Source organism: Mus caroli, unplaced genomic scaffold (assembly GCF_978045245.1).
Source record: "Mus caroli unplaced genomic scaffold, Mus_caroli_1 scaffold_7, whole genome shotgun sequence".
Classification (NCBI taxonomy): Eukaryota; Metazoa; Chordata; class Mammalia; order Rodentia; family Muridae; genus Mus; species Mus caroli.
Genome location: NW_028227262.1, coordinates 136,386,788 through 136,414,724, shown reverse-complemented (window position 1 = coordinate 136,414,724; position 27,937 = coordinate 136,386,788). Strand labels below are relative to the sequence as shown.

At 37.8% G+C, this 27,937-nt stretch overlaps 1 protein-coding gene across 1 annotated transcript in view; it reads right to left on the bottom strand.

Moving 5' to 3' along the window:
* Vwde (von Willebrand factor D and EGF domains) overlaps positions 1-27,937 on the bottom strand; it is a 74,379-nt gene that overhangs the window by 34,627 nt on the left and 11,815 nt on the right. The window contains exons 4-12 of the mRNA XM_085840880.1: positions 22,875-22,940; positions 20,239-20,495; positions 19,441-19,530; positions 9,286-9,430; positions 6,538-6,752; positions 6,026-6,099; positions 3,941-4,214; positions 1,206-1,411; positions 116-1,065 (exon numbers count right to left, since the gene is read on the bottom strand). Of these exons, the coding sequence (XP_085697006.1) occupies positions 116-1,065; positions 1,206-1,411; positions 3,941-4,214; positions 6,026-6,099; positions 6,538-6,752; positions 9,286-9,430; positions 19,441-19,530; positions 20,239-20,495; positions 22,875-22,940 (2,277 nt within the window). The remainder of the gene's footprint in view (positions 1-115; positions 1,066-1,205; positions 1,412-3,940; positions 4,215-6,025; positions 6,100-6,537; positions 6,753-9,285; positions 9,431-19,440; positions 19,531-20,238; positions 20,496-22,874; positions 22,941-27,937) is intronic.

Below are 27,937 nucleotides of genomic sequence, written 5' to 3'. Positions count from 1 at the left end.
CATTTGGAGAAAATCTAATACATCTTTCACTGTAGTCTTAATAAACACTAAGGACAAAGACATGTCCATAATCACATGCCATGCCCAGTATCAAAGTTTCAGAGCATTTGCATACCATATGAATGACTGCAGTCATAGGAACTGTAGCCTGGAGAACACACACAGCCCCAGTCCATACACTGTCCATGTCCACTGCATAAATTGGGACATTTTAACACTTCCAGAATGCCTTCTACTGTCTTCCTGTTTTCTTCTACATTGTGTTTTCCATCTTCTAAAACGCGTCTCTCACATTCATTTTCTAACAAGGCCACTCCTCCCTCTGCCCAGTTCACGTCATCCTTTAACAGAACATCCTTCACACACATGTCCACAACATGGTTCAGTGTCCTGCCGAGAAAGGGAAGACAGAGCCTTCCAATGCTGGAGTTGGCTAGAGTCTGCTGACAGGTTGCCAAGACGCTGAATTCAGTGAGGCCCGATGCTGTGGGCCACGAGGGGACAAACTCCGGCTGGCTGTCCTCAGTGTGGTCCTCAGGGAAAAAATAAGAAAACTCTTCCAGGTTGCCTTGTCCAAGACTCTGGAAAATAAAGACGGGATGAAAGTCCTTCAGATTTTGTCGTTTCCATCTGTTTTGTAGACTCTTCCTCATTTCCCGGTCCTGTGTATGCCTCTCATCACTTAAATATGTATGAGGGTTTAGTGTCTTATTACCAGGATGCGGTAAATTTAAGTCCAGTTTGGATAGGTTTGGGTGGGCATTTTCCTGTAGTAAGAAATTCAAATTATTTTCTTCTCGAGGTACATGAGGGCTTATTTTCCCAGCAAGAGCTTCGGAATTGATATATTCAGAGGTGATATCTAGGTCTGGTATCAAGGAAGAGAACTGAAGGTGCTTGATGCCTTTGCAGCCGGAAGCCATTTCTAAGTGAGATCTGCTGTCCAGATGGTGAGAAAGTAGATGATGCATGGCAGTACCCAACCAGCAGCTGCAGTAGGATGGTTTTGCAGGAAACCGTGGGGAAGCTGGTACTTTGTCAAACATGCTTCTTCCTGGTTGAAGCCTTCCAGATGAAAGACAGGATAGTTATTTGAACAAATACATTTTCCCCACTAATCTATTGTGAAATGGCAGAACATTGAGTGGCCACTGCTTAAGCTTCATAGTAACACAGAAATAACTGAGTAATAGCTTAATTCTCACCTCCATTCATTGATAAAAGCAATATAATTGTCGTCGTGACCAATTTTGATCCCGTTCTTGTCATGGAAATCATTTTCTGGGTTTTCATCGAAGGTGCCACAAAGTCCTAATGTGCTTCTGTAATCTAAACTAGGGACTCTGAGTGTTATACTCATACCCCACTCGCTGAGGTCAGCACGGATGAACGCTCCAGAGGAAAACCAAATCTGAAAGCAGAGAAACCCACTCTGAGATACTGAATTCACTGGGTTAAACAAAGAGTGTCATATAAGATTTAAGAAAGTTCATTTTCTATACATATAAATAATGAAATAGTTATCTTTACATGACGACTCTCACTTAATACTATATTTCAAAGGAATCCCTTTTCACATTATGCTGATTTGAAATTTGGTCACAATTTCAATTCTTTTAATTTTTAATTTTATATGCATGAATGGATGTTTTGCCAGCATGTATGTCTGTTTATCATGTGTGTGACTGGTACCTGCAGAGGCCAAAATAGGGAGTGAGAGTCTCTGAGACTAGAGTTACAGACAGTTGTGGCCTACCACATGGGTGTTGGGAATTGAACCCTTGAAAGAGAACCCAGTCCTCTTAACTGTCTGCAGGCCCCCATCAAATCAGCTACTTATTGAAACAAATGGTTCTTGACTTCTTTAATAATTAAAATGTTATATTTTTATAAGATTGAAGCAGTTAAAACTAGTAAGGCCAATGTTAACAAAGTCACATTCTGATAGTAGTAATACAGTATAGAATTGCACTGCCGAGTCATTAATTTACACCAATAAACAAAATTTGAGAGGAATACAAGTCCTTGAAGTTAATCACTATTCTTTTATTGCCAGTAGGCAGTACAATCAATAGCCAAGTTATTTTAGTTGCTTGGCAAAGTGGCAAACAGAGCAAGCAGAGACTAAATGACCTTAATGGCCTGTGCCATCTGACAATGAGCTCTGCCCCTGGTCCCAATAATGTCGTGAAGCTAACCATCTGGAAGTATAACGAGAGAGAGAGAGAGAGAGAGAGAGAGAGAGAGAGAGAGAGAGAGAGAGAGAGAGAGAGAGAGAGAGAGAGAGAGAGAGAGAGAGGAAAGAAAGAAAGAAAGAAAGAAAGAAAGAAAGAAAGAAAGAAAGAAAGAAAGAAAGAAAGAAAGAAAGAAAGAAAGACTTTTTCTACAAGCACCAAAGATACATCACCAGGATTCGTTTTTTTTTTTTGTTTAAATCCTTCTTGTCTCCTTATTTAAAACAAATCGTGTGTACTTATGGAAATTTCTTTTCATATATTAAGACCTTACATACCTATTCAGTAAGACAGTTAAAACTATTTCAAAGTCTGCATTTTGTGAGTATCTCTGCCTACCAATCAACATATGCCCATCTACTCATTTTCTTGACCATGTCTTCTACCATGTGTCTAATTTTGTTTAGCTTTTTATTAAACTCCCCTATGGTGACTTATAAGCCCCCTGCCCCTTTACAGGGAGAGATGCAATGGACATCACTGGTGTTACCTACATCCTTAAGTACTTCATTAGAGCAAATTTCCTGTAAAACGTTTGCTGAAGTGACATATCGAGTCCCCTAGAAGGACTAGATTTCCCATTATCTTTATTTTTGGCAATATCATATGAAAGGTAGTGCTCTTTATTTATTTGATTACTGATGAGGTATTTCAATATTTTGTTGATTATTTGTACATTTAGACATAGAGTTCAGTGTTCCTCCTTTGTGAATTGTCTTTTTGTTCTTGCTTAATGATTTAGTTTTGACAGAGTACTGCTGTGAAACCCAGGCTTGTCTTACGCTCCCTCTTCTCTTGCCTTGGCTTCTAAAGTGTTGCGCTAGCAGTCATGTAGCACAACGCCTCGTGCCGTTTGATTTCATTCAGGTTTACAGTTGCCTACTAATTCTATACATACATACATCAGATCTATAAATGTTTTATTTATTTATCATTTTATACATGTAGCAAAGATTTTTCTAATTCATGATTCATATTTTGGCTGTGGATGACAGAATTCAAATAAATAATGTTTCGTTTGCACATTACTGTTCAGTAAAAGTTATAAAACCATAACATACTGAAATTTATTTCAGTTTGAATATATTTACCAAGAATTTATTTTTTGAAAGATAAAAAGGTGAATATGTCCTTAAGATACAAATATTTTGCTTACTGATATGAAATATTATTTTCAAAAGATTTATAATAAAATAATTGTAAAGTGCAATTTGGTGCCCCTTGCCTGATTTTTAACCTTTTTCATGTATCTATCAGCTTCTTCCTGAAGGAGTAACAAACTGTATTTATTTAAAAACTGCTTAGCTATTCCTGAATATTGATTTTTAATTGTCATTTAATCTAATATACATCCATTAGACATTGTCAAATAGTTTTATGAATAATACACAGAACTGGAATATTAAAATGTTTTAAAGGAACAATTTAGGTGTCAGGATATGTTCCATTTTGAATAATAGGTGAAAATATAAGATTCTTGTTCAATATCTGAATGAATCTAAAGCGATTCTTTCTTTTTCACATTCTCATACATGTTTATAATATATTTTGATTATATTCATTCATTACCTTCTAAGTGCTAATTTGTTCAGCAAACTAATAGCAAAACATAACAGTCCCTAATTTGTAAATATGAATAGAAGTTCATCCAAAATTAGGAAAGCAAAACTCCTTCTGATGTTAAATTTTTACTTCTGTTCACATACCGTGATTTTTCTTCCTAAATAAGATTCAGTTATTCTGATATTTCTTGATGATGACTCTTGGTTCTTTACAAATAAATATGATGGGGATTCATGTAACTGGCCACTGCACATATCAAAAGTAACAATGTCACCTTCTTCTTTTGCAACAAAGCCACAGTTACATGACACAGAATAGTGAAGGCTTCCACAGTTCCACTGACGTACATGGATTTCAAAATCACGTGACATACTCTTATAAAGGACAAATGTTCCAGTCTTGAAGTTGTCATATACTCTGGTATGAACAAAGGTCAACTACGTTAAGAATAAAGATAAATATTATAACGATATAACTATAATATTACAAAATTCTTTAGTGTATGTATAAGCAGGCAATGTATATTTTTTCTAAGAATAAGAAATTTGTATTTTCAGCATGTTTATGGGTCTGAAGATTGATATGTGTCCATGAATGACTCAAAATGTCCACAAATACCTTAACTCTTTCCCACATCGCTCCCTGTCTTTTTACCCACCCAGCTGGCTTCACTGAAGAAGAATCTGCTTGCTGAGTACACAGGCACTTGCTTGTTGGAAAGTATTTTCCAACGTGGGTGTTACTCATTAGCTTTCAGTAACCAGATGCTTTTAATAAAATCATGAACTCTATTTCCTTCTCTTATTTTCTGTCTGTTTTAATTTTCTCCCAACGGTGTTTTATTTGTAGTACTACTATTGTCGGCATGAATCATGTGTCCGTATCTCTTCTCCTATCCAAAGCTGAGCATCAGGGCAAAGAAAGTCTTCATTCAGTGCCTTACCCTCAGCCTTAGAACATGGCCTGTCACCTGGATATTTTACAAGAAATCTCACTGAAAGGAGACAGATTAACTACATCAGCATTATGCTTTCTTGAGGACTCCCCACTGAGGAGGCTTCTAAGTCTCCAAACCATAGTAGATTTCTGCATAACTGAGTCCTGACATTTTTTCAGTACTCATCAAAATGTATGAAGTGCTATTTATAGTGGAGGGTTCCACCACTATGTCACTCAGGAATAATCTTACTGACAGCTATCACACTATGTTTAAAATACCTGTCAGGCATCATGAAGAAAGTTTTTACTAGACAATGAGTTGTCTCTCTTTTTAAGGATGTCTTAGCATCACGAGGCCTCCAGAACAGCATCACTAAGCTTAACTGTTCCTATGCAGATAGTAAGCAGTGTCATTTTGATATCTGTGATGCTTTGTATATGGTTGGCCCAGAAAGTGGCACTACTAGAAGGAGTGGCCCAGTTGGAGTAGGTGTGTCACTGTGGGTGTGGGCTTTAAGACCCTCATCCTAGCTGCCTGGAAGCCAGTATTCTGCTAGCAGCTTTCAGATGAAGATGAAGAACATTTAGCTCTTCCTGTACCATGCCTGCCTGGATGCTGCCATGTTGTTGCTTTCGTGATCATGGACTGAACCTCTGAACCTGTAAGCCAGCCTCAATTAAATGTCCTTATAGGAGTTACCTTGGTCATGGTGTTTTTTCACAGTAGTAAAACCCTAACTAAGACAGTATCTTTTTCATTACTTTGGACACTACTTAAATTCCAGAAATAACCATAAAGGATTTTATGTTAGGAAAAAAAAATCGATTTTGAAAATCAGCATTCTTATTATTAATTAAAAGTAATTAGTATTAAAATAAATTTAATGAATTAGTTTAGTCATTTCACCCAAGTCTCATAGATTATATTGTAATTCTATAAACATACACCACAGTAAATTCTCTCCATGGAAATAAATGATTTAATACCAAAAGTAAGTAGGCGGCCAAGCACAAATGATTATGTGTATTTGTAATAATCTTCAATACATCTTAACTTATAGTATTGCAAAAATTCAGGCCCACTAGTTGTCTGCATTATTTACTAAGGACTGGAATCAAGGCAAAAATATTCTACACAAATACACTAATATCTAGAAGCAAACCAGCAAAAGTGCAAATTATTGAAAAGATAAAGAAATGATCAAAGAGTATGACATTTAAAACAAAACATGGCAAAAATCAACAAAGAAAACAAAAGTCACTGAAAGAAGAAAAGATCAGAACATTACCTGCCATCAAAGGTAATTATGTGTGGGTCAGTAAATGAATAGCAGTAAGCAGATGGCACATCCTTGACTTTGATCTGCAGAAGAAGAATATATTTAAATGTTAACATGGATTGCCGGCTAGTAAATTATTTATCAATGGAAATTAATATTCAATAAATTATTATTTTTTATAGTTACTGAATATGGAATTGTTTAAAATAAAAAATATTAAGTAAACTTTAAGATTATTTATTTCTATAATGCATCCATATGTGTATAAATGCCAAGTGTGAACAGGTGACCATAGAGACCTGAAGCAGGGATCAGGTCTCCTAGAGCAGAAGTTATAGGCAGTTGTTAGCTGCCTCAGATGACACTAGTAACTAAACTTGAGTCTTCTAGAAGACAAGAAAGTAAACTTAGCCTTTTAGCCATCCATGTCCTCAGATAATTTATAAATAAAAAAGTAATTATTGGCACAACTGTATCTTTTAAATCTTAAGTTATAAAGGTTATTTTTCTGATTAGTCAACCTGGATGCTGTCTGGAGTGTATCTGTCCCATAGGAAAACATCATTGACTATAGGTTCCACAATGACGTCTGTAACTCTGTCTCCATCCCGGGAAAAGTCTATCACAGCAGTGTAGTACAATACAGCCTGGCTACATATTCCATTGGCACAAGAGTTCTGGTGAAGATCCACATGGCAGGAAGACAATGCCAAATTTAAACCAAGGTGTTCTTTACCTATTTAGGAAGAAAAAAATATTAAAAGCTTTTTTTAAAAGATATATACAAATCAAATGTAGTTACTTGGTTAATAAGAAACAGACTAAAATATTATTCTTGAATATATTTCTTTGAAAATCACTGTAATATTTGTCTAAATTAAAATAAAGCTACTAAATATACTTGATCTTTATAAATATTAATTTTTAATATGTATACATACAAACACAAAACTATTTTTAATAAAGTTATAAATACATGTGCATTTAGATAAAATTCAAAAGCAATAAATAGCAGGTAGGAGAAGGCAATAAATATTTTAGTAGAATATTTCATCACCATAAATATATACATGCTATGAAGCATAAATTTCGACATCCAGTAAGAAAATGATGTGGGTCTCTTGAAGATGATCATGAGTAATAAACTTATTTCCCCTCATAAGCATCAGAATATATTCAGAACTTCAAAATGACCTTCTGCTTAAGTAACAAAGAAAAAAGAAAATAATCTTGAGAGAAAAGAGTAACAAAAAATGAAACAGACCTTTAGAAAGTGGTATAGCTCATTTGCATAATTTCTGTTCTTCCCATAAATGAAAGACCATGCCCCCAAATTAGGTTTTAAAGAAGCAAGTTTTCAAATCCAACTCAGGACCACAAAGCCTTCCTGAAACTTCGGAAGGAAGAAATTAATTGTAAAGATTGTCTTCACCCACGTGGATTTTACAGGTACAAAATTACAGTAGTTGCATAAAAATACACTGTACTGGATTCAAGATCCCAGGTAAAATGTTTTCTCTCTCTCTCTCTCTCTCTCTCTCTCTCTCTCTCTCTCTCTCTCTCTCTCTGTTTCTTACTTTCTTCCTTTAGACATGGTTTCTCTGAAATTAGATCTGGAGGCCAGGCTAGCCTCAAACTCAAAGATCCATCTGTTTCTGCCTCGCAAGTGCTAGGATTAAAGGTGTGTGCTACCACTGCCTGGCCTATGTTTCCCTTTTTATTTTCCTAGAAAATACAAATTTTTCTCATACACATAAAAGATAACATCCAAATTCCTTAGCTAGCTCCCTGAGGAGAGTGTGAAACATGTCTGGCTCAGGTACAGTCTATGATTTCATTTCCCAAATTTTCAGTATGAAGGCCAATGTTGTTCTCATGATGCCTGTACCACAGCTGCTCAGCCTCTGAAAAGATGTGTAGACATGTTCTCTGTCATTGGAGACACAGGGCAGAAGAGAAAGGAAAAAATATGCAGAATGAAATCAGAAATTTATCTCTAGGAAGAGGGGGAGCAAATTTTAATTAAAAAATCATATATATGTGTGCTATAAGAGCATATTTATGCTGTTTTTATTATTATATCAATAATTGCCTTAATTAAAGAAACCTAGAGTGTGCAAGTATATTTGAAAGTATACTTCTATTCAACAGAAATGTTTGCATGGCATAATTTAGAGAGTTTCAGTAATATGTGTGTCAAGCTTGAACTGAAATTGTGTCAAAGGTCTGAGCTGTAATCAAATTCACAAACCTGCTGTACCCAGGCCTTCAGGTAGGTATCTTCTGAGCATATGTAGTTGTTAAATCCTTTAGTATGGCACCTTTCAGTTTCTTTTTATGCCTTTGATTCACCTTTTCAAATTTTAATTTATTTATTTGTATACATCAGGCAGGAGACTAACCTGGGCCTACTAATCTTTCACTTCACTGATTCAATTAGGTGTTATAAGGACATCAACACCCAGATAACCTGTGTTTGAGGCTCTACTGAAAACACTTTATCCTATGAAGAATATATGCTATGCAAACAGAACTGTCATTTTTCTTTACACGGTTCTGTTTTAATCAGAAAATCTCTTGTTTTGGTCAGAGCACTTGGGAAACTTGGAAAGAACTCAAGCAATGCAGCCAGAGCTATACACAATTTGCTCTCTTGGCTATTCTATCTTGCTCTAGGGAGAGACTTCCCTCTCTATATTGCCTTAATAGTGATCTATAAATGGTCATGCATCATGGTATCCATGGGACTAGTCATTTATATGAAGAACATTAAGACAAAACATCCCACATGAAGCTTACACTGGGGAGAGAAGTGTGAAGAACTCATTATGAGATCTGTGTTTCCTAAGTTTCAACTCTGAGTACAACACAAAAGAATATTTTCAGTAAAGGAGATTTGGAAAACTGTAGAGTTGCCCCCATCTCTGAAAACAAGGCAAAGAGAAGAAAAGGTAGGAGAGTGAGGAGAAGAAGAAAGATCAATTAGGAAGGCGTAGAGGGAAAGGAAAGAGGGCAAATGACAACACAGAGCAGATAGTTCACTAGTTTGTTTCAGCCCTGAAAGGAAGAAAATAAAAAAACAACATAAATTGCTTTGCCAATCATCCGCTCAACCTTGTATCAGATCATTAATATGTTGCAGCTATTGTTTGACGTAAGCAAGGATCATTTTTTCTTATGTGATTACATCCCAGGGACTCTCTAGAAAACAGAACAATGATCAGTTATTTCCTGAAAGGTAGTAAACCAAAATGAACGAAGTGTATTACCTTGTTCAATGGTTTTCAGTTTTAATGAGATTTTGCATCCTTGATCAAGCTCACTAAACTCAGAGCAAACAATAGGAATTGTACTCTCTATCTTCAGCTGGTATTCCTTTCCATCTTCTGATATAGTGTCCAGTTCAGGTTTTAACTAGCAGAAGAAAATATAGCATTTAAGTTCAAATAGAATGTATTTTTAGGAGTTAATTTTGAAGACATGTTTTTTTGTTTGTTTGTTTTGCTTTGTTTTTGTTACTCCAATAGGCTATCTTTTGCTTAGGGAGCCATTAATAACTTAATCATTCAGTTTTATTTAAGTAAACAAGGTCAATTAACATCAAACCAGTAAAAAATACAAGTCTCTTTGCAGTAGCTTCCAGAGAGTTCCAGCGCCAGCCCCACTCTGAGTTTAGGCTCAGCGTTTTTCCCAATATAGGTTGGACATGCATGTGACTAGGCTGCTTCAGTGCTTCTGGAGAATGAAGGATGAGAGATTGTGCCTCTTCCTCATTGGTTTGCTGATGCTCACTGATACAACCAAAGAAGAACCTGGTGAATCTCAAGGACATATTATCACCACTGAGATGTATAATACATAAGCCAAAATGTCATCACCGTCACTACTCCACTCCTCAGCTTGTTTCTGACCATCTGCCTTCTAAGTTAGACTTCCTGGGATGTATTGCTACAACCTGAGTCCGCTCCAGGCAACCAGGCAGACATATGTGGAAGCAGGAATCTTTTGTTTTCCCCACAGCCTCAAGTCTTTTAACTGTCTCTCAGAAGACTTGCTTCTTTTGGTTTTTTTTTTTTTTTAATTTAATTTATTTTTTTTAACTTATTCACTTTACATCCTGATCACTGCCCCCCTCTGGGTAACCCCCTCCCACAGTCCTTCCCCATTCCCCCCTCAGCTTCTCCTCTGAGTGGGTAGGGATCCCTCCCTGGTTATCCTTACCCACCCCCATCTCCCACCTCCACCCCCCAGTACTTCAAGTCTCTGTGAGGATAGGTACTACCTCTTCCACTGAGGCCAGACAAGGCAGCCCAGCTAGAAGAACATATCCCACAGACAGGCAACAGCTTTTGCCAACACCCCCACTGCAGTTGTTAGGGACCCACATGAAGACCGAGCTGCACATCTACTATATATGTGAGGATAGGCCTAGATCCAGCCTGTGTATGTTCTTTGGTTGTTGGTTCAGACTCAGAGAGCCCCAAGGATCCAGGATAGTTGATTCTGTTGGTCTTCCTGTGGAGTTCCTATCCCCAACTCAGGGCCTGCAATCCTTCTTCCTATTTTTCTGAATCTCCAAGCTCCATCCACTGTTTGGCTGTGGGTGTCTATATCTGTTTGAATCAGCCACTGGGCGAGAGCCTCTAAGAATTGCTTTTTGGTTGTTGTTTGTTTGTTTGTTTTTTTAAGACAGAGTTTCTCTGTGTAGCCCTGGCTGTCCTGGAACTCACTTTGTAGACCAAGCTGGCCTCGAAATCAGAAATCTGCCTGCCTCTGCCTCCAGAGTGCTGGGATTAAGGGTGTGTGCCACCACACCCAGCTAAGAATTGCTTCTTAATGGAATTACTTTGTTAGTCTAATAAGAAACAGTGGCTCTCCACTGACATTGTTTAGCTGTGTACCTACCAATGCAGATGCAAAGGTTACTGTGCTCTCAGGGTCAGAGCTCTCCTTGCCCTCCCACTGCTAGAACTTCTGACAATGTAATTCAGCCTTCTTTACCTGGGATCTGTGTGTGCATGGACACTAGCTACACAAAGGTTTTCATCCTGTCCTCACAGTTGACTAATCTCCCATATTGTCTTTGAAGGAGAAATGAATCCCATGCAATCTCCATTTCCATTAGTGACCCCCCCCCCCCCGCCCACCCATGATGGTGTTGATCTCCCAGCTTCTATCTTTCTGTACTGCCTGTGATTCCCTAAACTGTAAAAAGAACGTGTGGCTCTCTAGATTACTACTATGACCAGCAGTAATCAAAACAACTATGTTGTTTAGTTAGCACAATCATGGCAATGCATAAAGCCCAGAAGTGTGAGTCTTTTTAGCTTAAGTCCCAGGTGCTAGCCCTTCATCTGGTACTTCTATTCAAAACATTTACAATAACCAAGTAGCAGCATTCTCATAATGCCTAATACAATATCAAGTAGAATGACTTATGAAAATAGAGGCTTCAACTTATTCTAATTTGAGCTTTAGTCCTTCTTTCTCACAAATCCATGAATTTGATGGCTTGACTCAGGAGGCTTTACTTTAATCATGCTGTTCAATTTTACATTCAGTAGAAGTTATACTTTGAATTATTTGTCTTTCCTAAGACTGGCAATATTCTTCAACATTCATCATGATGATAGGTAGTGGTAGCCATCTACAGCTCCCAGTAAGGAAAGTCACAAAGAGTAAACATCTATATTCCACAATGTGCTTATTGCTATGCTATGATACAGTAAATACAATTTTGACTTGCACTGTTATTTAATCCGTGATTAGTTTACTGGGACACAGTGCCATCTTAAGTAAAAGAGCAACCCAAGTTCAGCTCATTCCCATGTATCTTCCAGCTTTGTTGTACATGAGAATTTTCCAGGTGGTTCTTCAAAAAATGCAAATTTAGTCTAGACTTTCTGATTGAGTCGATGATGAGGCTCAGGAACCATCATGGGCAAACTATAGAAAATAACCTTTTGCACTTTGCCTGAGCACCTGGGGGAGACATCTTGGTTCCCAGATCCCTCAGAGACTAGTCTGCTAAGGTGAGAGTGTGGATGACAGAAGCTAACAGCTTCTGGGACAGGCTGAAGCCAAACAGCTTCTGGGGCAGACCCCATTTCAGGCTCTAGACATCTGGGCACCTTCCCTGCCAGAGTAGAAGTCTCCGCCTCGCACAGGAGGGCTTTGCCGGAGCACATGGGGGAGCCATCTCTGGTCCAGGATCTCTCAGAGACTAGACTGTGTAGGTGAGAGTGCCAACTACAGAAGCTACACAGTTTCTGGGACAGGACGTGTTTCCAGCCTTCATCTTCTGCCAGGAGGAAGGTCCAAAAGCCAGCTATCCGTGCACCTTCCCTGCAAGAGGAGAGCTTGCCTGAAGAGAATATTCTGACCACTGAAACTCAGGAGAGAGCTAGTCTCCCAGTTGTGCTGATAAACGTTAACAGAATCAAGGGAGGAACAAACTCTAACAAGAGACAACTATAACAACTAACTCCAGAGATTACCAGATGGCTAAAGGCAAATGTGAGAAACTTACTAACAGAAACAAAGACCACTAACTATAACCAGAAACCAGCACCCCCACCTTAGCCAGTCCTGAATACCTCAACACACCCAAAAAGCAAGACGAAGATTTAAAAGCAAATCTCATGATGATGGTAGAGGACATCAAGAAGGACTTTAATAACTCACTTAAAGAAATACAGGAGAACACTGCTAAAGAGGAACAAGTCCTTAAAGAAAAACAGGAAAACACAACCAAACAGGCAGAAGTCCTTAAAGAAAAACAGGAAAACACAACCAAAGAGGTGATGGAATTGAACAAAACCATACAAGGCCCTAAAAGGGAAGTAGAAACAATAAAGAAAATCCAAAGTGAGGCAACGCTGGAGATAGAAAACCTAGGAAAGAATCTGCAAACATAGATGTGAGCATCAGCAACAGAATACAAGAGACGGAAGAGAGAATCTCAGGTGCAGAAGATTCCATAGAGAACATCGGCACAACAATCAAAGAAAATACAAAATGCAAAAAGATCCTAACTCAAAACATCGAGGAAATCCAGGACACAATGAAAAGACCAAACCTATGGATAATAGGAGTAAATGAGAATGAAGATTTTCAACTTAAAGGGCCAGCAAATATCTTCAACAAAATTATAGAAGAAAACATCCCAAACATAAAGAAAGAGATGCCCATGAACATACAAGAAGCCTACAGAACTCCAAATAAACTGGACCAGAAAAGAAATAACTCTAGATAAATAGTAATCAGAACAACAAATGCACTAAATAAAGATAGAATATTAAAAGCAGTAAGGGAAAAAGGTCAAGTAATATATAAAGGCAGGCCTATTAGAATTACACCAGACTTTTCACTAGAGACTATGAAAGCCAGAGGATCCTGAAGAGATGTTATACAGACACTAAGAGAACACAAATGCCAGCCCAGGCTACTATACCCAGCCAAACTTTCAATTACCATAGATGGAGAAACCAAAGTATTCCATGACAAAGCCAAATTCACACAATATCTTTCCACAAATCCAGCCCTTCAAAGGATAATAACAGAAAAAAAAATTCAAGGACAGAAACTATGCACTACAAAAATCAAGAAAGTAATACTTCAACAAACCTAAAAGAAGACAGCCAAAATAACAGAATGCCAACTCTAACAACAAAAATAACAGGAAGAAGCAATTACTTTTCCTTAATATCTCTTAATAACAGTGAACTCAATTCCCAAGTAAAAAGACATAGACTAACAGACTGGCTACACAAACAGGACACAACATTTTGCTGCTTACAGGAAACCCATCTCAGGGAGAAATACAGACACTACCTCAAAGTGAAAGACTTGAAAACAATTTCTCAAGCAAATGGTCTGAAGAAACAAGATGGAGTACCATTGTAATATTGAATAAAATCAACTTCCAACCCAAAGTTATCAAAAAAGACAAGGAGGGACACTTCATACTCATCAAAGGTAAAATCTTCCAAGAGGAACTCTCAGTCTTGAATGTCTATGCTCCAAATGCAAGGGCAGCCACATTCATTAAAGAAACTTTAGTAAAGCTCAAAGCACACATTGCACCTCACACAATAATAGTGGGAGACTTCAACACACCACTTTCATCAATGGACAGATCATGGAAACAGAAACTAAACAGGGACACAGTGAAACTAACAGAAGTTATGAAAAAATGGATCTAGCAGATATCTACAGAACATTTTATCCTAAAACAAAAGGATATACCTTCTTCTCAGCACCTCATGGTACCTTCTCCAAATTTGACCATATAATTAGTCACAAAACAGGCCTCAACAGATGCAAAAATATTGAAATTATCCCATGCATCCTATCAGATCACCATGGACTAAGGCTGATCTTCAATAACAACATAAATAATAGATACCCAACATTAAGGTGGAAATTGATCAGCACTCAACTCAATGATACTTTTGTCAAGGGAGGAATAAAGACAGAAATTAAAGACTTTTTACAGTTTAATGAAAATTAAACCACAACATGCCCAATCTCATGGAACACAATGAAAGCATTTCTAAGAAGAAAACTCATAGCTCTGAGTGCCTCCAAAAAGAAACTAGAGAGAGCACACACTAGCAGCTTGACAACACACCTAAAAGCTCTAGAACAAATGGAAGCAAATTCACCCAAAAGGAGTAGACAGCCGGAAATAATCAAAGTCAGGGGCAAAATCAACCAAGTGGAAACAAGAAGAACTATTCAAAGAATCAACCAAACGAGGACCTGGTTCTTTGAGAAAATTAACAAAATAGATAAACCCTTACCCAGACTCACTAGAGGGCACAGGGACAGCAACCTAATTAAAAAAATCAGAAATGAAAAGGGAGACATAACAACGGATACTGAAGAAATCCAAAATACCAACAGATCCTTCTACAAAAGGCTATACTCAACAAAACTGGAGAACTGGATGAAATGGACAAATTTCTAGACAGATAACAGGTACCAAAGTTAAATCAGGATCAGATTAGTGATCTAAATAGTCCTATATCCCCTAAAGAAATAGAAGCAGTCATTAATAGTCTCCCAGCCAAAAAAAGCCCAGGACGAGATGGGTTTAGTGCAGAGTTCTATCAGACCTTCAAAGAAGATCTAATTCCAGTTTTTCCTAAACTATTGCACAAAATAGAAGCAGAAGGTACTCTACCCAATCATTCTATGAAGCCACAATTACTCTGATACCTAAATCACAAAAAGACCCAACAAAGATAGAGAACTTCAGACCAATTTCCCTTATGAATATCGATGCAAAAATTCTCAATAAAGTTCTCGCTAACCGAATCCAAGAACACATCAAAACAATTCTCCATCCTGACCAAGTAGGTTTCATTCCAGGGATGCATGGATAGTTTAATATATGGAAATCTATCAACATAATATATATTATGTTAATAATTATATAAACAAACTCAAAGACAAATCCAAATCATCATCTCCTTAGATGCAGCGAAAGCATTTGACCAAATCCAATACCCATTCATGATAAAAGTGTTGGAAAGATCCGGAATTCAAGGCACTTACCTAAACATGATAAAATAAATCTAAAGCAAACCCGTCGCCAGCATCAAAGTAAATGGTGAGAAGCTGGAAGCAATCCCACTAAAATCAGGGACTAGACAAGGCTGCCCACTTTTTCCCTACCTATTCAACATAGTACTTGAAGTCCTAGCCAGAGCAATACGACAACAAAAGGAGATCAAGGTGAAACAAATTGTAAAGGAAGAAGTCAAAATATCACTTTTTGCAGATGATATGATAGTATATATAAGTGACCCTAAAAATTCCACCAGAGAACTCTTAAACCTGATAAACAGTTTCACTGAAGTAGCTGGATATAAACAAGTCAATGGCCTTTCTCTATACAAAGGATGAATACACTTAGAAAGAAATTAGTGAAACAACACCCTTCACAATAGTCACAAATAATATAAAAATACCTTGGCATGACTCTAACTAAGGAAGTAAAAGATCTGTATGATAAGAACTTCAAGTCTCTGAAGACAGAAATTAAAAAAAGATCTCAGAAGATGGAAAGATCTCCCATGCTCATGGATTGGCAGGATCAATATAGTAAAAATGGCTATCTTGCCAAAAGCAATCTACAGATTCAATGTAATTCCCATCAAAATTCCAACTCAATTCTTCAAGGAATTAGAAAGGGCAATCTGCAAATTCATCTGGAACAACAAAAAACCTAAGATAGCAAAAACTCTTCTCAAGGATAAAAGAACCTCTGGAGGAATCACCATGCCTGACCTAAAGCTCTACTACAGAGCAATTGTAATAAAAACTGCATGGTACTGGTATAACGACAGACAAGTAGACCAATGGAATAGAATTGAAGACCCAGAAATGAACCCACACACCTATGGTCACTTGATCTTTGTCATGGGAGCAAAAACCATCCAGTGGAAAAAAGACAGCATTTTCATCAAATGGTGCTGGCACAACTGGCGGTTATCATGTAGAAAAATGCGAATTGATCCATTCCTATCTCCTTGTACTAAGGTCAAATCTAAGTGGATTAAGGAACTCCACATAAAACCAGAGACACTGAAATTTATAGAGGAGAAAGTAGGGAAAAGCCTCAAAGATATAGGTACAGGGGAAAAATTCCTGAATAGAACTGCAATGGCTTGTGCTGTAAGATCCAGAATCGATAAATGGGACCTCATAAAGTTGCAAAGCTTCTGCAAGGCAAAAGACACTGTCAATAAGACAAAAAGACCACCAACAGATTGGGAAAGGATCTTTACCTATCCTAAATCAGATAGGGGACTAATATCCAATATATATAAAGAACTCAAGAAGGTGGACTCCAGAAAATCAAATAGCCCCATTAAAAAATGGGGCTCAGAACTGAACAAAGAATTCTCACCCAAGGAATACTGAATGGCAGAGAAGCACCTGAAAAAATGTTCAACATCCTTAATCATCAGAGAAATGCAACTCAAAACAACCCTGAGATTCCACCTCACACCAGTCAGAATGGCTAAGATCAAAAATTCAGGTGACAGCAGATGCTGGCGAGGATGTGGAGAAAGAGGAACACTCCTCCATTGTTGGTGGGATTGCAAGCTTGTACAACCACTCTGGAAATCAGTTTGGCGGTTTCTCAGAAAATTGGACATAATACTACCAGAGGATCCAGCAATACCTCTCCTGGGCATATATCCAGAAGATGTCCCAACTGGTAAGAAAGGCATGCTCCACTATGTTCATAGCAGCCTTATTTATAATAGCCAGAAGCTGGAAAGAACCCAGATGCCCCTCAACAGAGGAATGGATACAGAAAATGTGGTACATTTACACAATGGAATACTACTCAGCTATTAAAAGGAATGAATTTATGAAATTCCTAGGCAAATGGATGGACCTGGAGGGCATCATCCTGAGTGAGGTAACACAATCACAAAGGAACTCACACAATATGTACTCACTGATAAGTGGATATTGGCCCAAAAACTTAGGATACCCAAGATATAAGATACAATTTGCTAAACGCATGAAACTCAGGAAGAAAGAAGAACAAAGTGTAGATACTGTGCCCCTTCTTAGATTTGGGAATTAAACACCCATGGAAGGAGTTACAGAGACAAAGTTTGGAGCTGAGATGAAAGGATGGACCATCTAGAGACTGCCATATCCAGGGATCCATCCCATAATCAGCTTCCAAACGCTGACACCATTGCATACACTAGCAAGATTTTGCTGAAAGGACCCAGATAGATCTGTCTCTTGTGAGACAATGCTGGGGCCTAGCAAACAGATAAGTGGATGCTCACAGTCAGCTATTGGATGGATCACAGGGCCCCCAATGGAGGAGCTAGAGAAAGTACCCAAGTTGCTAAAGGGATCTGCAACCCTATAGGTGGAACAACCTAATGAACTAACCAGTAACCCAGAGCTCTTGACTCTAGCTGCATATGTATCAAAAGATGGCCTAGTCAGCCATCACTGGAAAAAGAGGCCCATTGGACTTGCAGACTTTATATGCTCCAGTACAGGGGAATGCCAGGGCCAAAAACTGGGAGTGGGTGGGTAGGGGAGTGTGGGGGAGTCTATGGGGGACTTTTGGGATAGCATTGGAAATGTAAATCAGGAAAATACCTAATAAAAATATAAAAAAAAAAGAAAAAAAAAAAGATGTTCAGCATACTTAACCATCAGTGAAACACAAATCAGAACAACCCTCAGATTCCACCTCACACCAGTCAGAATGGCTAAGATCAAAATTTCAGGTGACAGCAGATGATGGTGAGGACGTTGGGAAAGAGGAACACTCCTCCATTGTTGGTTGGATTTCAAGCTTGTACAGCCACTCTGGAAATCAGTCTGGGAATTCCTCAGAAAATTGGACATAGTACTACCCAAGGATCCCTTAGTACCTCTCCTGGGCATATGTCCAGAAGATGTTCAAACCAGTAAGAAGGACACATGCTCCACTATGTTCATAGCAGCCTTATTTATAATAGCCAGAAGCTGGAAAGAACCCAGATGCCCCTCAACAGAGGAATGGGTACAGAAAATGTGGTACATTTACACAATGGAGTACTACTCAGCTATTAAAAACAATGAATTTATGAAATTCCTAGGCAAATGGATGGACCTGGAGGGCATCATCCTGAGTGAGGTAACCCAATGCCAAAAGAATTCACATGATATATACTCACTGATAAGCGGATATTAGCCCAGAAACTTAGAATACCCAAGATACAAGACACATGAAACTCAAGAAGAATGAAGACCAAAGTGTGGACACTCTGCCCCTTCTTAGAATTGGGAACAAAACACCCATTGAAGGAGTTACAGAGACAAAGTTTGGAGCTGAGACGAAAGGATGGACCATCTAGAGACTGCCATACACAGGGATCCATCCCATAATCAGCCTCCAAAAGCTGACACCATTGTATATACCAGCAAGATTTTGCTGAAAGGACCCTGATATAGCTGTCTCTTGTGAGGCTATGCTGCGGCCTGGCAAACAGAGAAGTGGATGCTCACAGTCAGCTATTTGATGGAACATAGGGCTCCCAATGGAGGAGCTAGAGAAAGTACCTAAGGAGCTAAAGGCGTCTGCAATCCTATGAACTAACCAGTACCCCGGAGCTCATGTCTCTAGCTGCATATGAATCAGAAGATGGCCTAGTTGGCCATCATTGGGAAGAGAGGCCCCTTGGCCTTGCAAACATTATGTGCCTCAGTTTGGGGAAATGCCAGGGACAAGAAGTGGGAGTGGGTGGGTAGGGGAGTTGGAGGGGCATGGTCTGGGAGACTTTTGGGATAGTATTTGAAATGTAAATGAATAAAATACCTAATTAATAAAAATAAATTTTAAAAAAGTAAGAAAATAACCTTTCTAGTTCATTCTCAATGCTACATACCTTAATTCCAGCAAAAAAATCCTGGCTTTCCACAGTTATACTTTGCACATCTGGTTTCTCCAAGTAAAAGATGGCAGCACTGCAGAATATCTATGAATACAGTTAAGAAATAGTCACTTGGTAATGATGTTATAAAGAAACATGCAAATTATCTTTTAATCTTTAATGTAGTTGTTAGTAAATTATAAAATTAAGGGCCAAGGGGTAAAGAGATGGCCAGCAGTTAAGAGTACTTGCTGCTCTTGCAGAGGATTCAGGTTCTATTTTTAGCAACCACATGGTTGTTTAGAGCTACCCATCATTCCAGATTTGGGGGATCTAATATCCTTTCTGAACTTCATGGACATCTAGTGCACACATGGTACATGCACTTACAGGCAAAACACTCACATATAGGATAAAATAAATAAAATTAAATTTAAAAAGAATTAAATAGTTTTTATACTTGCTTAAAATTCAAGAACAATTCTATCATAAATTATTAGCTATTTCATCCTCAATATAAAGGATAGTACATTTTTATTTTATTTATGTATATATATACATATATATACATATATACATATGTGTATATATATATATATGTATATATATATTGTGTATATAGATAGGTATAGGTATAGATACGGATATGGATACAGATACGGATGTAGATATAGATGTTACTAGAATTAGCACAATTGCCAAGCAGAAGAAAATGAAAAGCCAAGACTTCACAGCTTTATATGTTGAGTACAAAAGAGCTTTCAATGCTTGGTTTGAAATCCATTTTTGAAAATCAATTTTGTTTGTACATACCGTATCTCCAAGTCTGAGATTTATGCCATCAAGCTCTAAAAGTGAGAATGCCTGAAGAGTGCTCTCCTGTCTCAGCTCTTCTTTGATTTCTTGGGAAGAAAGCCTGAACCAGGCTATCAGAAATCCTACTGAGGTGTTTGTGGGGGAAACATCAAAAGTACACCTACAAAACACCAGGGAGCCCAGGAGCTCCACTGAGATCTTGGGCCTGCCTGGAGGAGCAGGAGGAACAGGAGGCTTTGCCATGGAGAGCTGGCCTGTGAGGAGACAACACAGTTGGTAAATCAGGCATCTTGAAGCAAGAAACAGAGAGAGAGAGAGAGAGAGAGAGAGAGAGAGAGAGAGAGAGAGAGAGAGAGAGAGAGAGAGAGAGAGAGAGAGAGAGAGAGAAAGAGAGAAAGAGAAGAGAGCGGGAGGGAGGAAGGGAGGGAGAGAGGGAGGGAGGGAGGGAGGGAGGGAGGGAGGGAGAGAGGGAGGGAGGGAGGGAAGAAAAAAGAGTCTTAGAAAAAAGGGACCCACAGACTATCAATCCTACACTTACTTTAAGAAGACAGGGAAGCAATTTGGGGGAAAAATGATTATTTTCTAGCATGCAACAAAGGGAAACACTCCACTTTAAACCATGCTGAATACTGCCTGGCATCAGAGTAACAGCTCACGCTTACATTAGTCACGCGGAACCTTTGCTAGCCTGGATTGTGAAAAGAATAGAGATTCACATTCCTCAGGCAATCATCCATTCTAAAATATAGAACAGACGAAATTTAGTCACCAACCTTTGTAATTTCTTGTTGTAAAGATTAACGAATTACCATAGCATCACCTCAAATGCGTATTTTGGAATTTGCTTTTAACCCTAATCATTAGAACTTTGTGTTGACAGAGCTCTTCCTGTCTCCTGGTAATGCTGTCAGCGAATTGAAATCAGTATTTGGCAAATGTCTTATTCTTTTCATTTTTTTGGAGGCCACAGCTATGCCTGAAGTTTCTTCTAGAACATTTATGAAGAGTTTACATTTTGCTTGTTTGTTTTTTTAATTCCAGGCATTTGTAAAGTTAAATTCAGGTATGTATACAGATTGTTTTGTTTTATAAATAGAAAAAATATTTGACTGATAAAATTTAACAAGATGCTCCAGTATATTCTGAAATGTACATCTTTTTATTACGTATATTTTTATTTTGTGACAGTCACGAAGTTAACTGGAAAATTCTGAGAAACTTTGTCTTAAGACCTTTTTAAAGAAACTTACTTTCATTTTATTTAAAGGATCATTTTGTTGGACACCATATGCCAAGGAGTATTTCAAATGGATTGTTTTGCAATTAACATAATAACAACAAACATATTGGAGTCTCTGGTTGAAGGATCTTGTTACATAGCTCATGCTGGCCTCAAACTCTTGATCTTTCTGCATCAGTCTCCTGCATGCTGAGATTAACCTATGCCGAGCTACAAATAGCTCAAATAGCCTAGTAATTCTTAAACCAAGTGACCACAGTCAAAGTGAGGTTTTTTTGTTTTGTTTTGTTTTTGCTCAGGTTCTTCAATTTGTGTAGTTTTATATATCTTAAATTCTAAATAATTACACAAATATTTTAAATAATCATAATTTGCTGAAATAAGCAAATAAGGACGTAATTAAATTTGCCTATTGCTTTCTGAGGGGCTCATTTTGAACCCAGGGCTTGACAGAGGACAGACAAGCTCTGTCCTACATGGTACACCCCAAATACCAGTTGAAATGTGTTATTTATTCCATAAAGATAATAGATTTTTGCTTTTATACAGACCCTTAATTTAGAAAATCAGTTTCTAGAACACATAGTAGGTCAATAATCATATTGTTTGCTTATTGTTACAATGTTTAAGGGATATTGTTTTATTATTTATATTATAATCTAAAAATATTAAAGAAACAATAAAGATTATTTATCCTCACAGGCTCTAATGAAGCTGAGAATTTGAGATAGCATAATGGTTTGATACCAGATATACTGGGAAAGTTGTCTGCAAAATCAATTTTCAACTGGAAGAGTGCAGGGAAGTAACTCAGAGCTAGTAATCATAGTAACTGGATGAAAAAATCTACCTCCTAATTTTTGGGAATTGTATTTGTTTATACACAATGAAATGACTAATGTTTGTTTGTATTGAGGGACAGTCATCCTATGAAGACAAAAACTTACTATAATCTTCCAACTATGATCAAAGATACATACCAATGTGTCTGGTTTATTTAGAGTTTTAAAACATTTTTCCATCTTATTAAAAAACATTGTATTAACTATTGTGCTTCACACTTGCTTGGACAGTTCTAGAAGGAAGATCTTTGAAAGTAAAACAATAGGTACAAATAAATGTAAAGTTCTATGAAAATTAAGTTCAATCATCAATTTCTTGTGAATGAGTCTACCAATATTTACAGGTTGTTTGTTTGTTTGTTTGTTTTTAACTGTGCTTCTACTAACCTCAGGGATATGTTCTACACACATATTACAACAATTATCATTATTGCTGATTTCTATCAGACTGGTAATGCTTGCATAATTCAACATTTAATGCCACAGAACAAAAATATTCACAAAAGTCACTATCATATAACTACATCGTATAAAAACAATGTCATACACACCAACACAGCCACCTTCATTTTCTGTTTCTCCAGGACCACATGTGTGTAACTTCACATCAGAAATAACTGTAAAAGGTTAAAGTTTGTATTTTAATTTAAATGACCATAAATGTGTAAATTCACGTGCATCTAAGAACAGGTCTTGGAAAAGTACACTTTAACAAGAGCTTAGGACTTAGTTCTCTGTGGGATATATATATATATATATATATATATATATATATATATTGAAATTTCCCCCTTTAAGGATACAATCAAACATGATTGATGGTCCAGGATTATATTCTGAAGTAGTAGTAGATTTTATACCTTCTTGGGGTCATCACTATTAAACATCAGAACACACTGATAATTTCAAATGTTTGGGCTGTAGGAGTGCCAAATGATACTGTCACTTTGAAGGACAGTTTGGCATTTTTGTATGATACTAAAGACATTCTTACCATAATGCTGCCACTTTTCTTCTGAATAAAAGTTATAGCCATAATTGTTCATTTTATAGGGATTTTATGCAGATAGTAATTTTAGTCTCTTGGCCTAGAAGATTTTTGTGACTGGGTCATAATATTTTCATTCTAAATATGGGGTTTCACTTATTAGCCCAGGCTGCCTGGGAACTTGTTATGTAACCCAAACTGACTTCAAATTAATAAACTTCATCTCATCTCAGCTTCCCAAGTACTAAATTTTCACCTTAAAGCTTTTAAAACTTTTTGGAATAATATCTTTCTCTTGTGTGTCTGTCTTTGGTTGTTTTGAGTAACACTGGCTTCACAGAGGCTTAGCTCTAGACTCTCAGGACTAGAGATTTCATTCCATTTATCCACAAGATTTTACATAAATTTGTTATTGTTTCCACTTAATATGTTTGGAACATTCTCACTCAAAATGGTCTGGTTCCTGGTTGATCCTTTTGAAATAGTATGGAACTAGAAACAAACATTCTTGAATACAAATGGAACCATTGTTTTTAAGTGATTGTGGCTGGTTGCATATTTTAAGTAACTTAAAATATGAACTTAGTTCACCTAGGATGTCAAATTAATAAAAGAATTGTTCCTAATTATACCTTTCTTCTTCTCATATTATCTGTGAAATCTTTTTCCCCTGGGGTCTTTTTTTACTTCCCTTTTTTTCTTTTATTGAAGATGGATTTTTCTCATCCAATATATCCTGACTATAGTTTCCCCTTTCTCTGCTTCTCTCAGTTCCACCCCACATTGTCTCTCCTACAGATCCACTCACTTTCTGTCTCTAATTAGAAAGGAACAGCCTTTTAAGAGCTAACTACCACTCATTACAAAATAAAATATGGTAAAAAGTTGAACACAGCAATCCAACAGGAGAAAAAGAGTCCCTAGAGCAGGAGCCAGGGTCAAAGAGCCACTCATACTCCCAATTAGGAGTCTCATAAAAACACCCAGCTGAACACTATAGTATATATACAGAGGATCTAGTGTAAACCCATGTATACCCCGTATTTTCTGCTTCACTCTCTGTGAGCTCATACGTGCCCTGTTTCAGTTGCAACCCTAATATTCTTTCTCTCTCCCACTCTCTCTTCCTCCCCAAGCCCCTTTCTATTTGTGTGTTCCTAGAGAATGACTCTGTCAGTATGCTAAGCACTCAGTCTACCACCTGCTCTACATAGCTGGTCCCAATGTGGTCTTTTCTAAACCATAGTTATGGATAGAGATTTTTAGCTTTCATTCAACTACTCAAAGAACTATATTTTGATTGATTAAATTGTCTGTTGTTTATGTGAACTAAGTTATTGACTTCTATTCTATTCATTTCTTCACCCTATTGTTCTGATTCTCATTTATATTTCTAATAGTCTCTAAATTTGTAAGTTGAGGTACCTAATTTGTAAATTTTTATTTTATAAAATAAATGTTCAATTGACATTAATTTTAATAAGCTTCATTTTTAAAATATCTGGTTTTCTTGATTTGGGCTGAGAATGATGTTTATTTTGGTAAATATTGTAGATCCACTTAAGAAGAATATTTATTATGTTTCCCTTGTGTGGAGTTGCCTTGAAAGTCATTTAGACTAAATTGGTTGATAGAGTTGCTCTAGTCCTCTTTGCTGACTTCATTTTATTACACATAGTGGTTGGTGATGTACAGTGTAATTGAAGGCTTGTCCGTTTCTCCTTGAATATAGGATCTACCAGTTTTGTATCACACAGTGTGCATCTGGTTCTGGTTCAGTCCATTGAATGGCTATATCCTGTTACTGAACTGGTATTTTATCATACGGGGAAAAAAAGCTTGTTTTTCCTGTCTTAATAGTTTTTTGCCCTCTACTTTTTCCAATTGTATTCTTACCACTCTCAACCTTTTAATTGGTGTTACATAGTTAGAATTGCTATCTTGTATCCCCTTGAACTCACTATATTTTTTATATGTCATGTGAATTTTTTCAAAGTGTTTTGCCAGTAGATGTAGCATCCCTTTCAACCTAAACTCATAAAACAGTAAAGAGCTCCCTGAAGATGGCACTACTGCCATACCCTAGAAGACCCCTATGCTTTCCCTTGTTCATGGGCACCCAATATTTCTGCACTGCTTCCACACTAAGCACATCCGCTAAGGATATGCTGCCTGCTGTTGCTATGAGCTGATCCTGACCCACTTGCTCTGACTATGGCCTGTGCACCCTCCAGCTCTCAGTGTCAATGCTGTCTGATCTGAAGAGACTTTCAGATTGTGAACTGCATCCTTGCTTGCCTGCAGCACACTCTCATAAAGTAACTTTTAACCTTTCCATTAATATGATTAATGGCGATTAGTAAATGCACGAATGCTCTGTGGAATAAGGGAAGACTTTAAACTTATTTTATCCTCTAACCTATACCAAAGGCAGGCTTTATTGATTAGAATATTTCTCCAACAATATAAACAGATAAAATAATGTATGCATATTTTGTCTGAGAATTGCAGCTAAGCTCAATGCCCCTTTTGCTTTGCTATTAGTATAAGAAATTTCTACCCCTTCCCTGTAAGCCCACTCATGCTTCACTATGGAACAAATGCAATAGTGTACAGGAAGCTTTCTTTCTCTAGGAATAATGCCTTTAGCATACAGTCCTCCGATTGCATTATCAGTCTACTTGAAAACATCCTAAGATGTTATACAATGGTTCTGACTCGACCTAAGTTCTTAAATGAACTGAAGATCCCACAGCTGTTACCACTGGTTCTCTGAACTCATCTTCCAGTACTTCTCCTTACTCTGTCCCCATCATATTTTTTCATGTCTGCCTAATTCTCCTCATCCAGATATCAATTCAGATTCTCCAACTGTTCAGAGATTTCCAGAACTAATTTTTAAAGACACTCTCCTTGGGCTAGTCTATGCCTCTTGTAATGCCTGACTCTCTTTTATTAATAAGGCATTCATTTAAAAACAATTTGTTTTTGTTTTTTTTTATATAAATATTTCAGCTTAAAGTAATTTTAGATTCACTCACACTCACAATATAACACAAAACATCCCCATATACACCTGAGAGTCATTTTCTAAAACTGCTGGCATATTATAAGGCCAGGATGTATTTGTCAAAAATAGGAAGCTGATCTTCCTACATCAAGACTACATTAGACAAGTTTCAAGCACCAGACATCTGGGCACCTTCCCCGCCAGAGGAGAGGTGTCCACCCGGGAGGGCTCTGCCAGAGCAGGTGAGGGAGCCCTCTTGGGTCCCGGGTCCCTCGGAGACCAGTCTGCTCAAGTGAGAGTGCAGACTACAGAAGTGACACAGCTTCTGGGACAGGCAGAAGTGACACAGCTTCTGGGACAGGCAGAAGTGACACAGCTTCTGGGACAGACCCAGTTTTGGACTCCAGACATCAAGGCACCTTCCCTGCCAGAGGAGGGGTGTCTGCCTGGGAGGGTTCTGTCCACCAGAGCAGGTGAGAGAGCCATCTTGTGTCCCCTGTCCCTCAGAGACCAGTCTGTGCAGGTGAGCGTGCAGACTGCAGAGGCAACACATCTGGGACAGGCCCAATTTCAAGCCTTCATCTTCAGCCAGGAGGCAGGTCTGAACGCCAGATATCTGTGCACCTTCCCTGCAAGAGGAGAGCTTGCCTGCAGAGAGTACTCTGACCACTGAAACTCAGGAAAGAGCTAGACTCCCAGGTCTGCTGATAGAGGCTAACAGAATCACAGGAGGAACAAGCTCCAACTAGAGACAACTATAACAACTAACTCCAGAGATTACCAGATGGCAAAAGGCAAAAGTAAGAATCTTACTAACAGAAACCAAGATCACTCACCATCATCAGAACCCAGCACTCCCACCTCAGCCAGTCCTGGATACCCCAACACACCCGAAAAGCAAGACTGGGATTTAAAAGCATATCTCTTGAAGCTGGTAGAGGAAATCAAGGACTTTAATAACTCACTCAAAGAAATACAGGAGAACAGTGCTAAAGAGGTAGAAGTCCATAAAGAATTATAGGAAAAGAAAACCAAACAGGTGATGGAATTGAACAAAACCATACAAGACCTAAAAAAGGAAGTAGAAACAATAAAGAAAACCCAAAGTGAGACAGAGCTGGAGATAGAAACCCTAGGAAAGAAATCTGGAACCATCAGCAACAGAATGCAAGAGGTGGAAGAGAGAATCTCAGGTGCAGAAGATTCCTTAGAGAACATGGGCACAACAATCAAAGAAAATGCAGAATGCAAAAAAAAAAATCCTAACTCAAAACATCCAGGAAATCCAGGACACAATGAGAAGACCAAACCTCCTGATAATAGGAGTAGATGAGAATGAAGGGGTTTTTTGTTTGTTTGTTTGTTTGTTTGTTTGTTTGTTTGGGGTTTTTTTGGTTTTTTGGTTTTTTGTTTGTTTGTTTGTTTTTTGTTTTTTTTGTTTTGTTTTTTGTTTGTTTGGTTGGTTGGTTGGTTTTTCAAGACAGAGTTTCTCTGTATAGCCATGGCTGTCCTGGAACTCACTTTTGTAAACCAGGCTGGCCTCAAACTCAGAAATCTTCCTGCCTCTGCCTCCTGAGTGCTAGGATCAAAGGCATGTGCCAACATGCCCGGCTGAA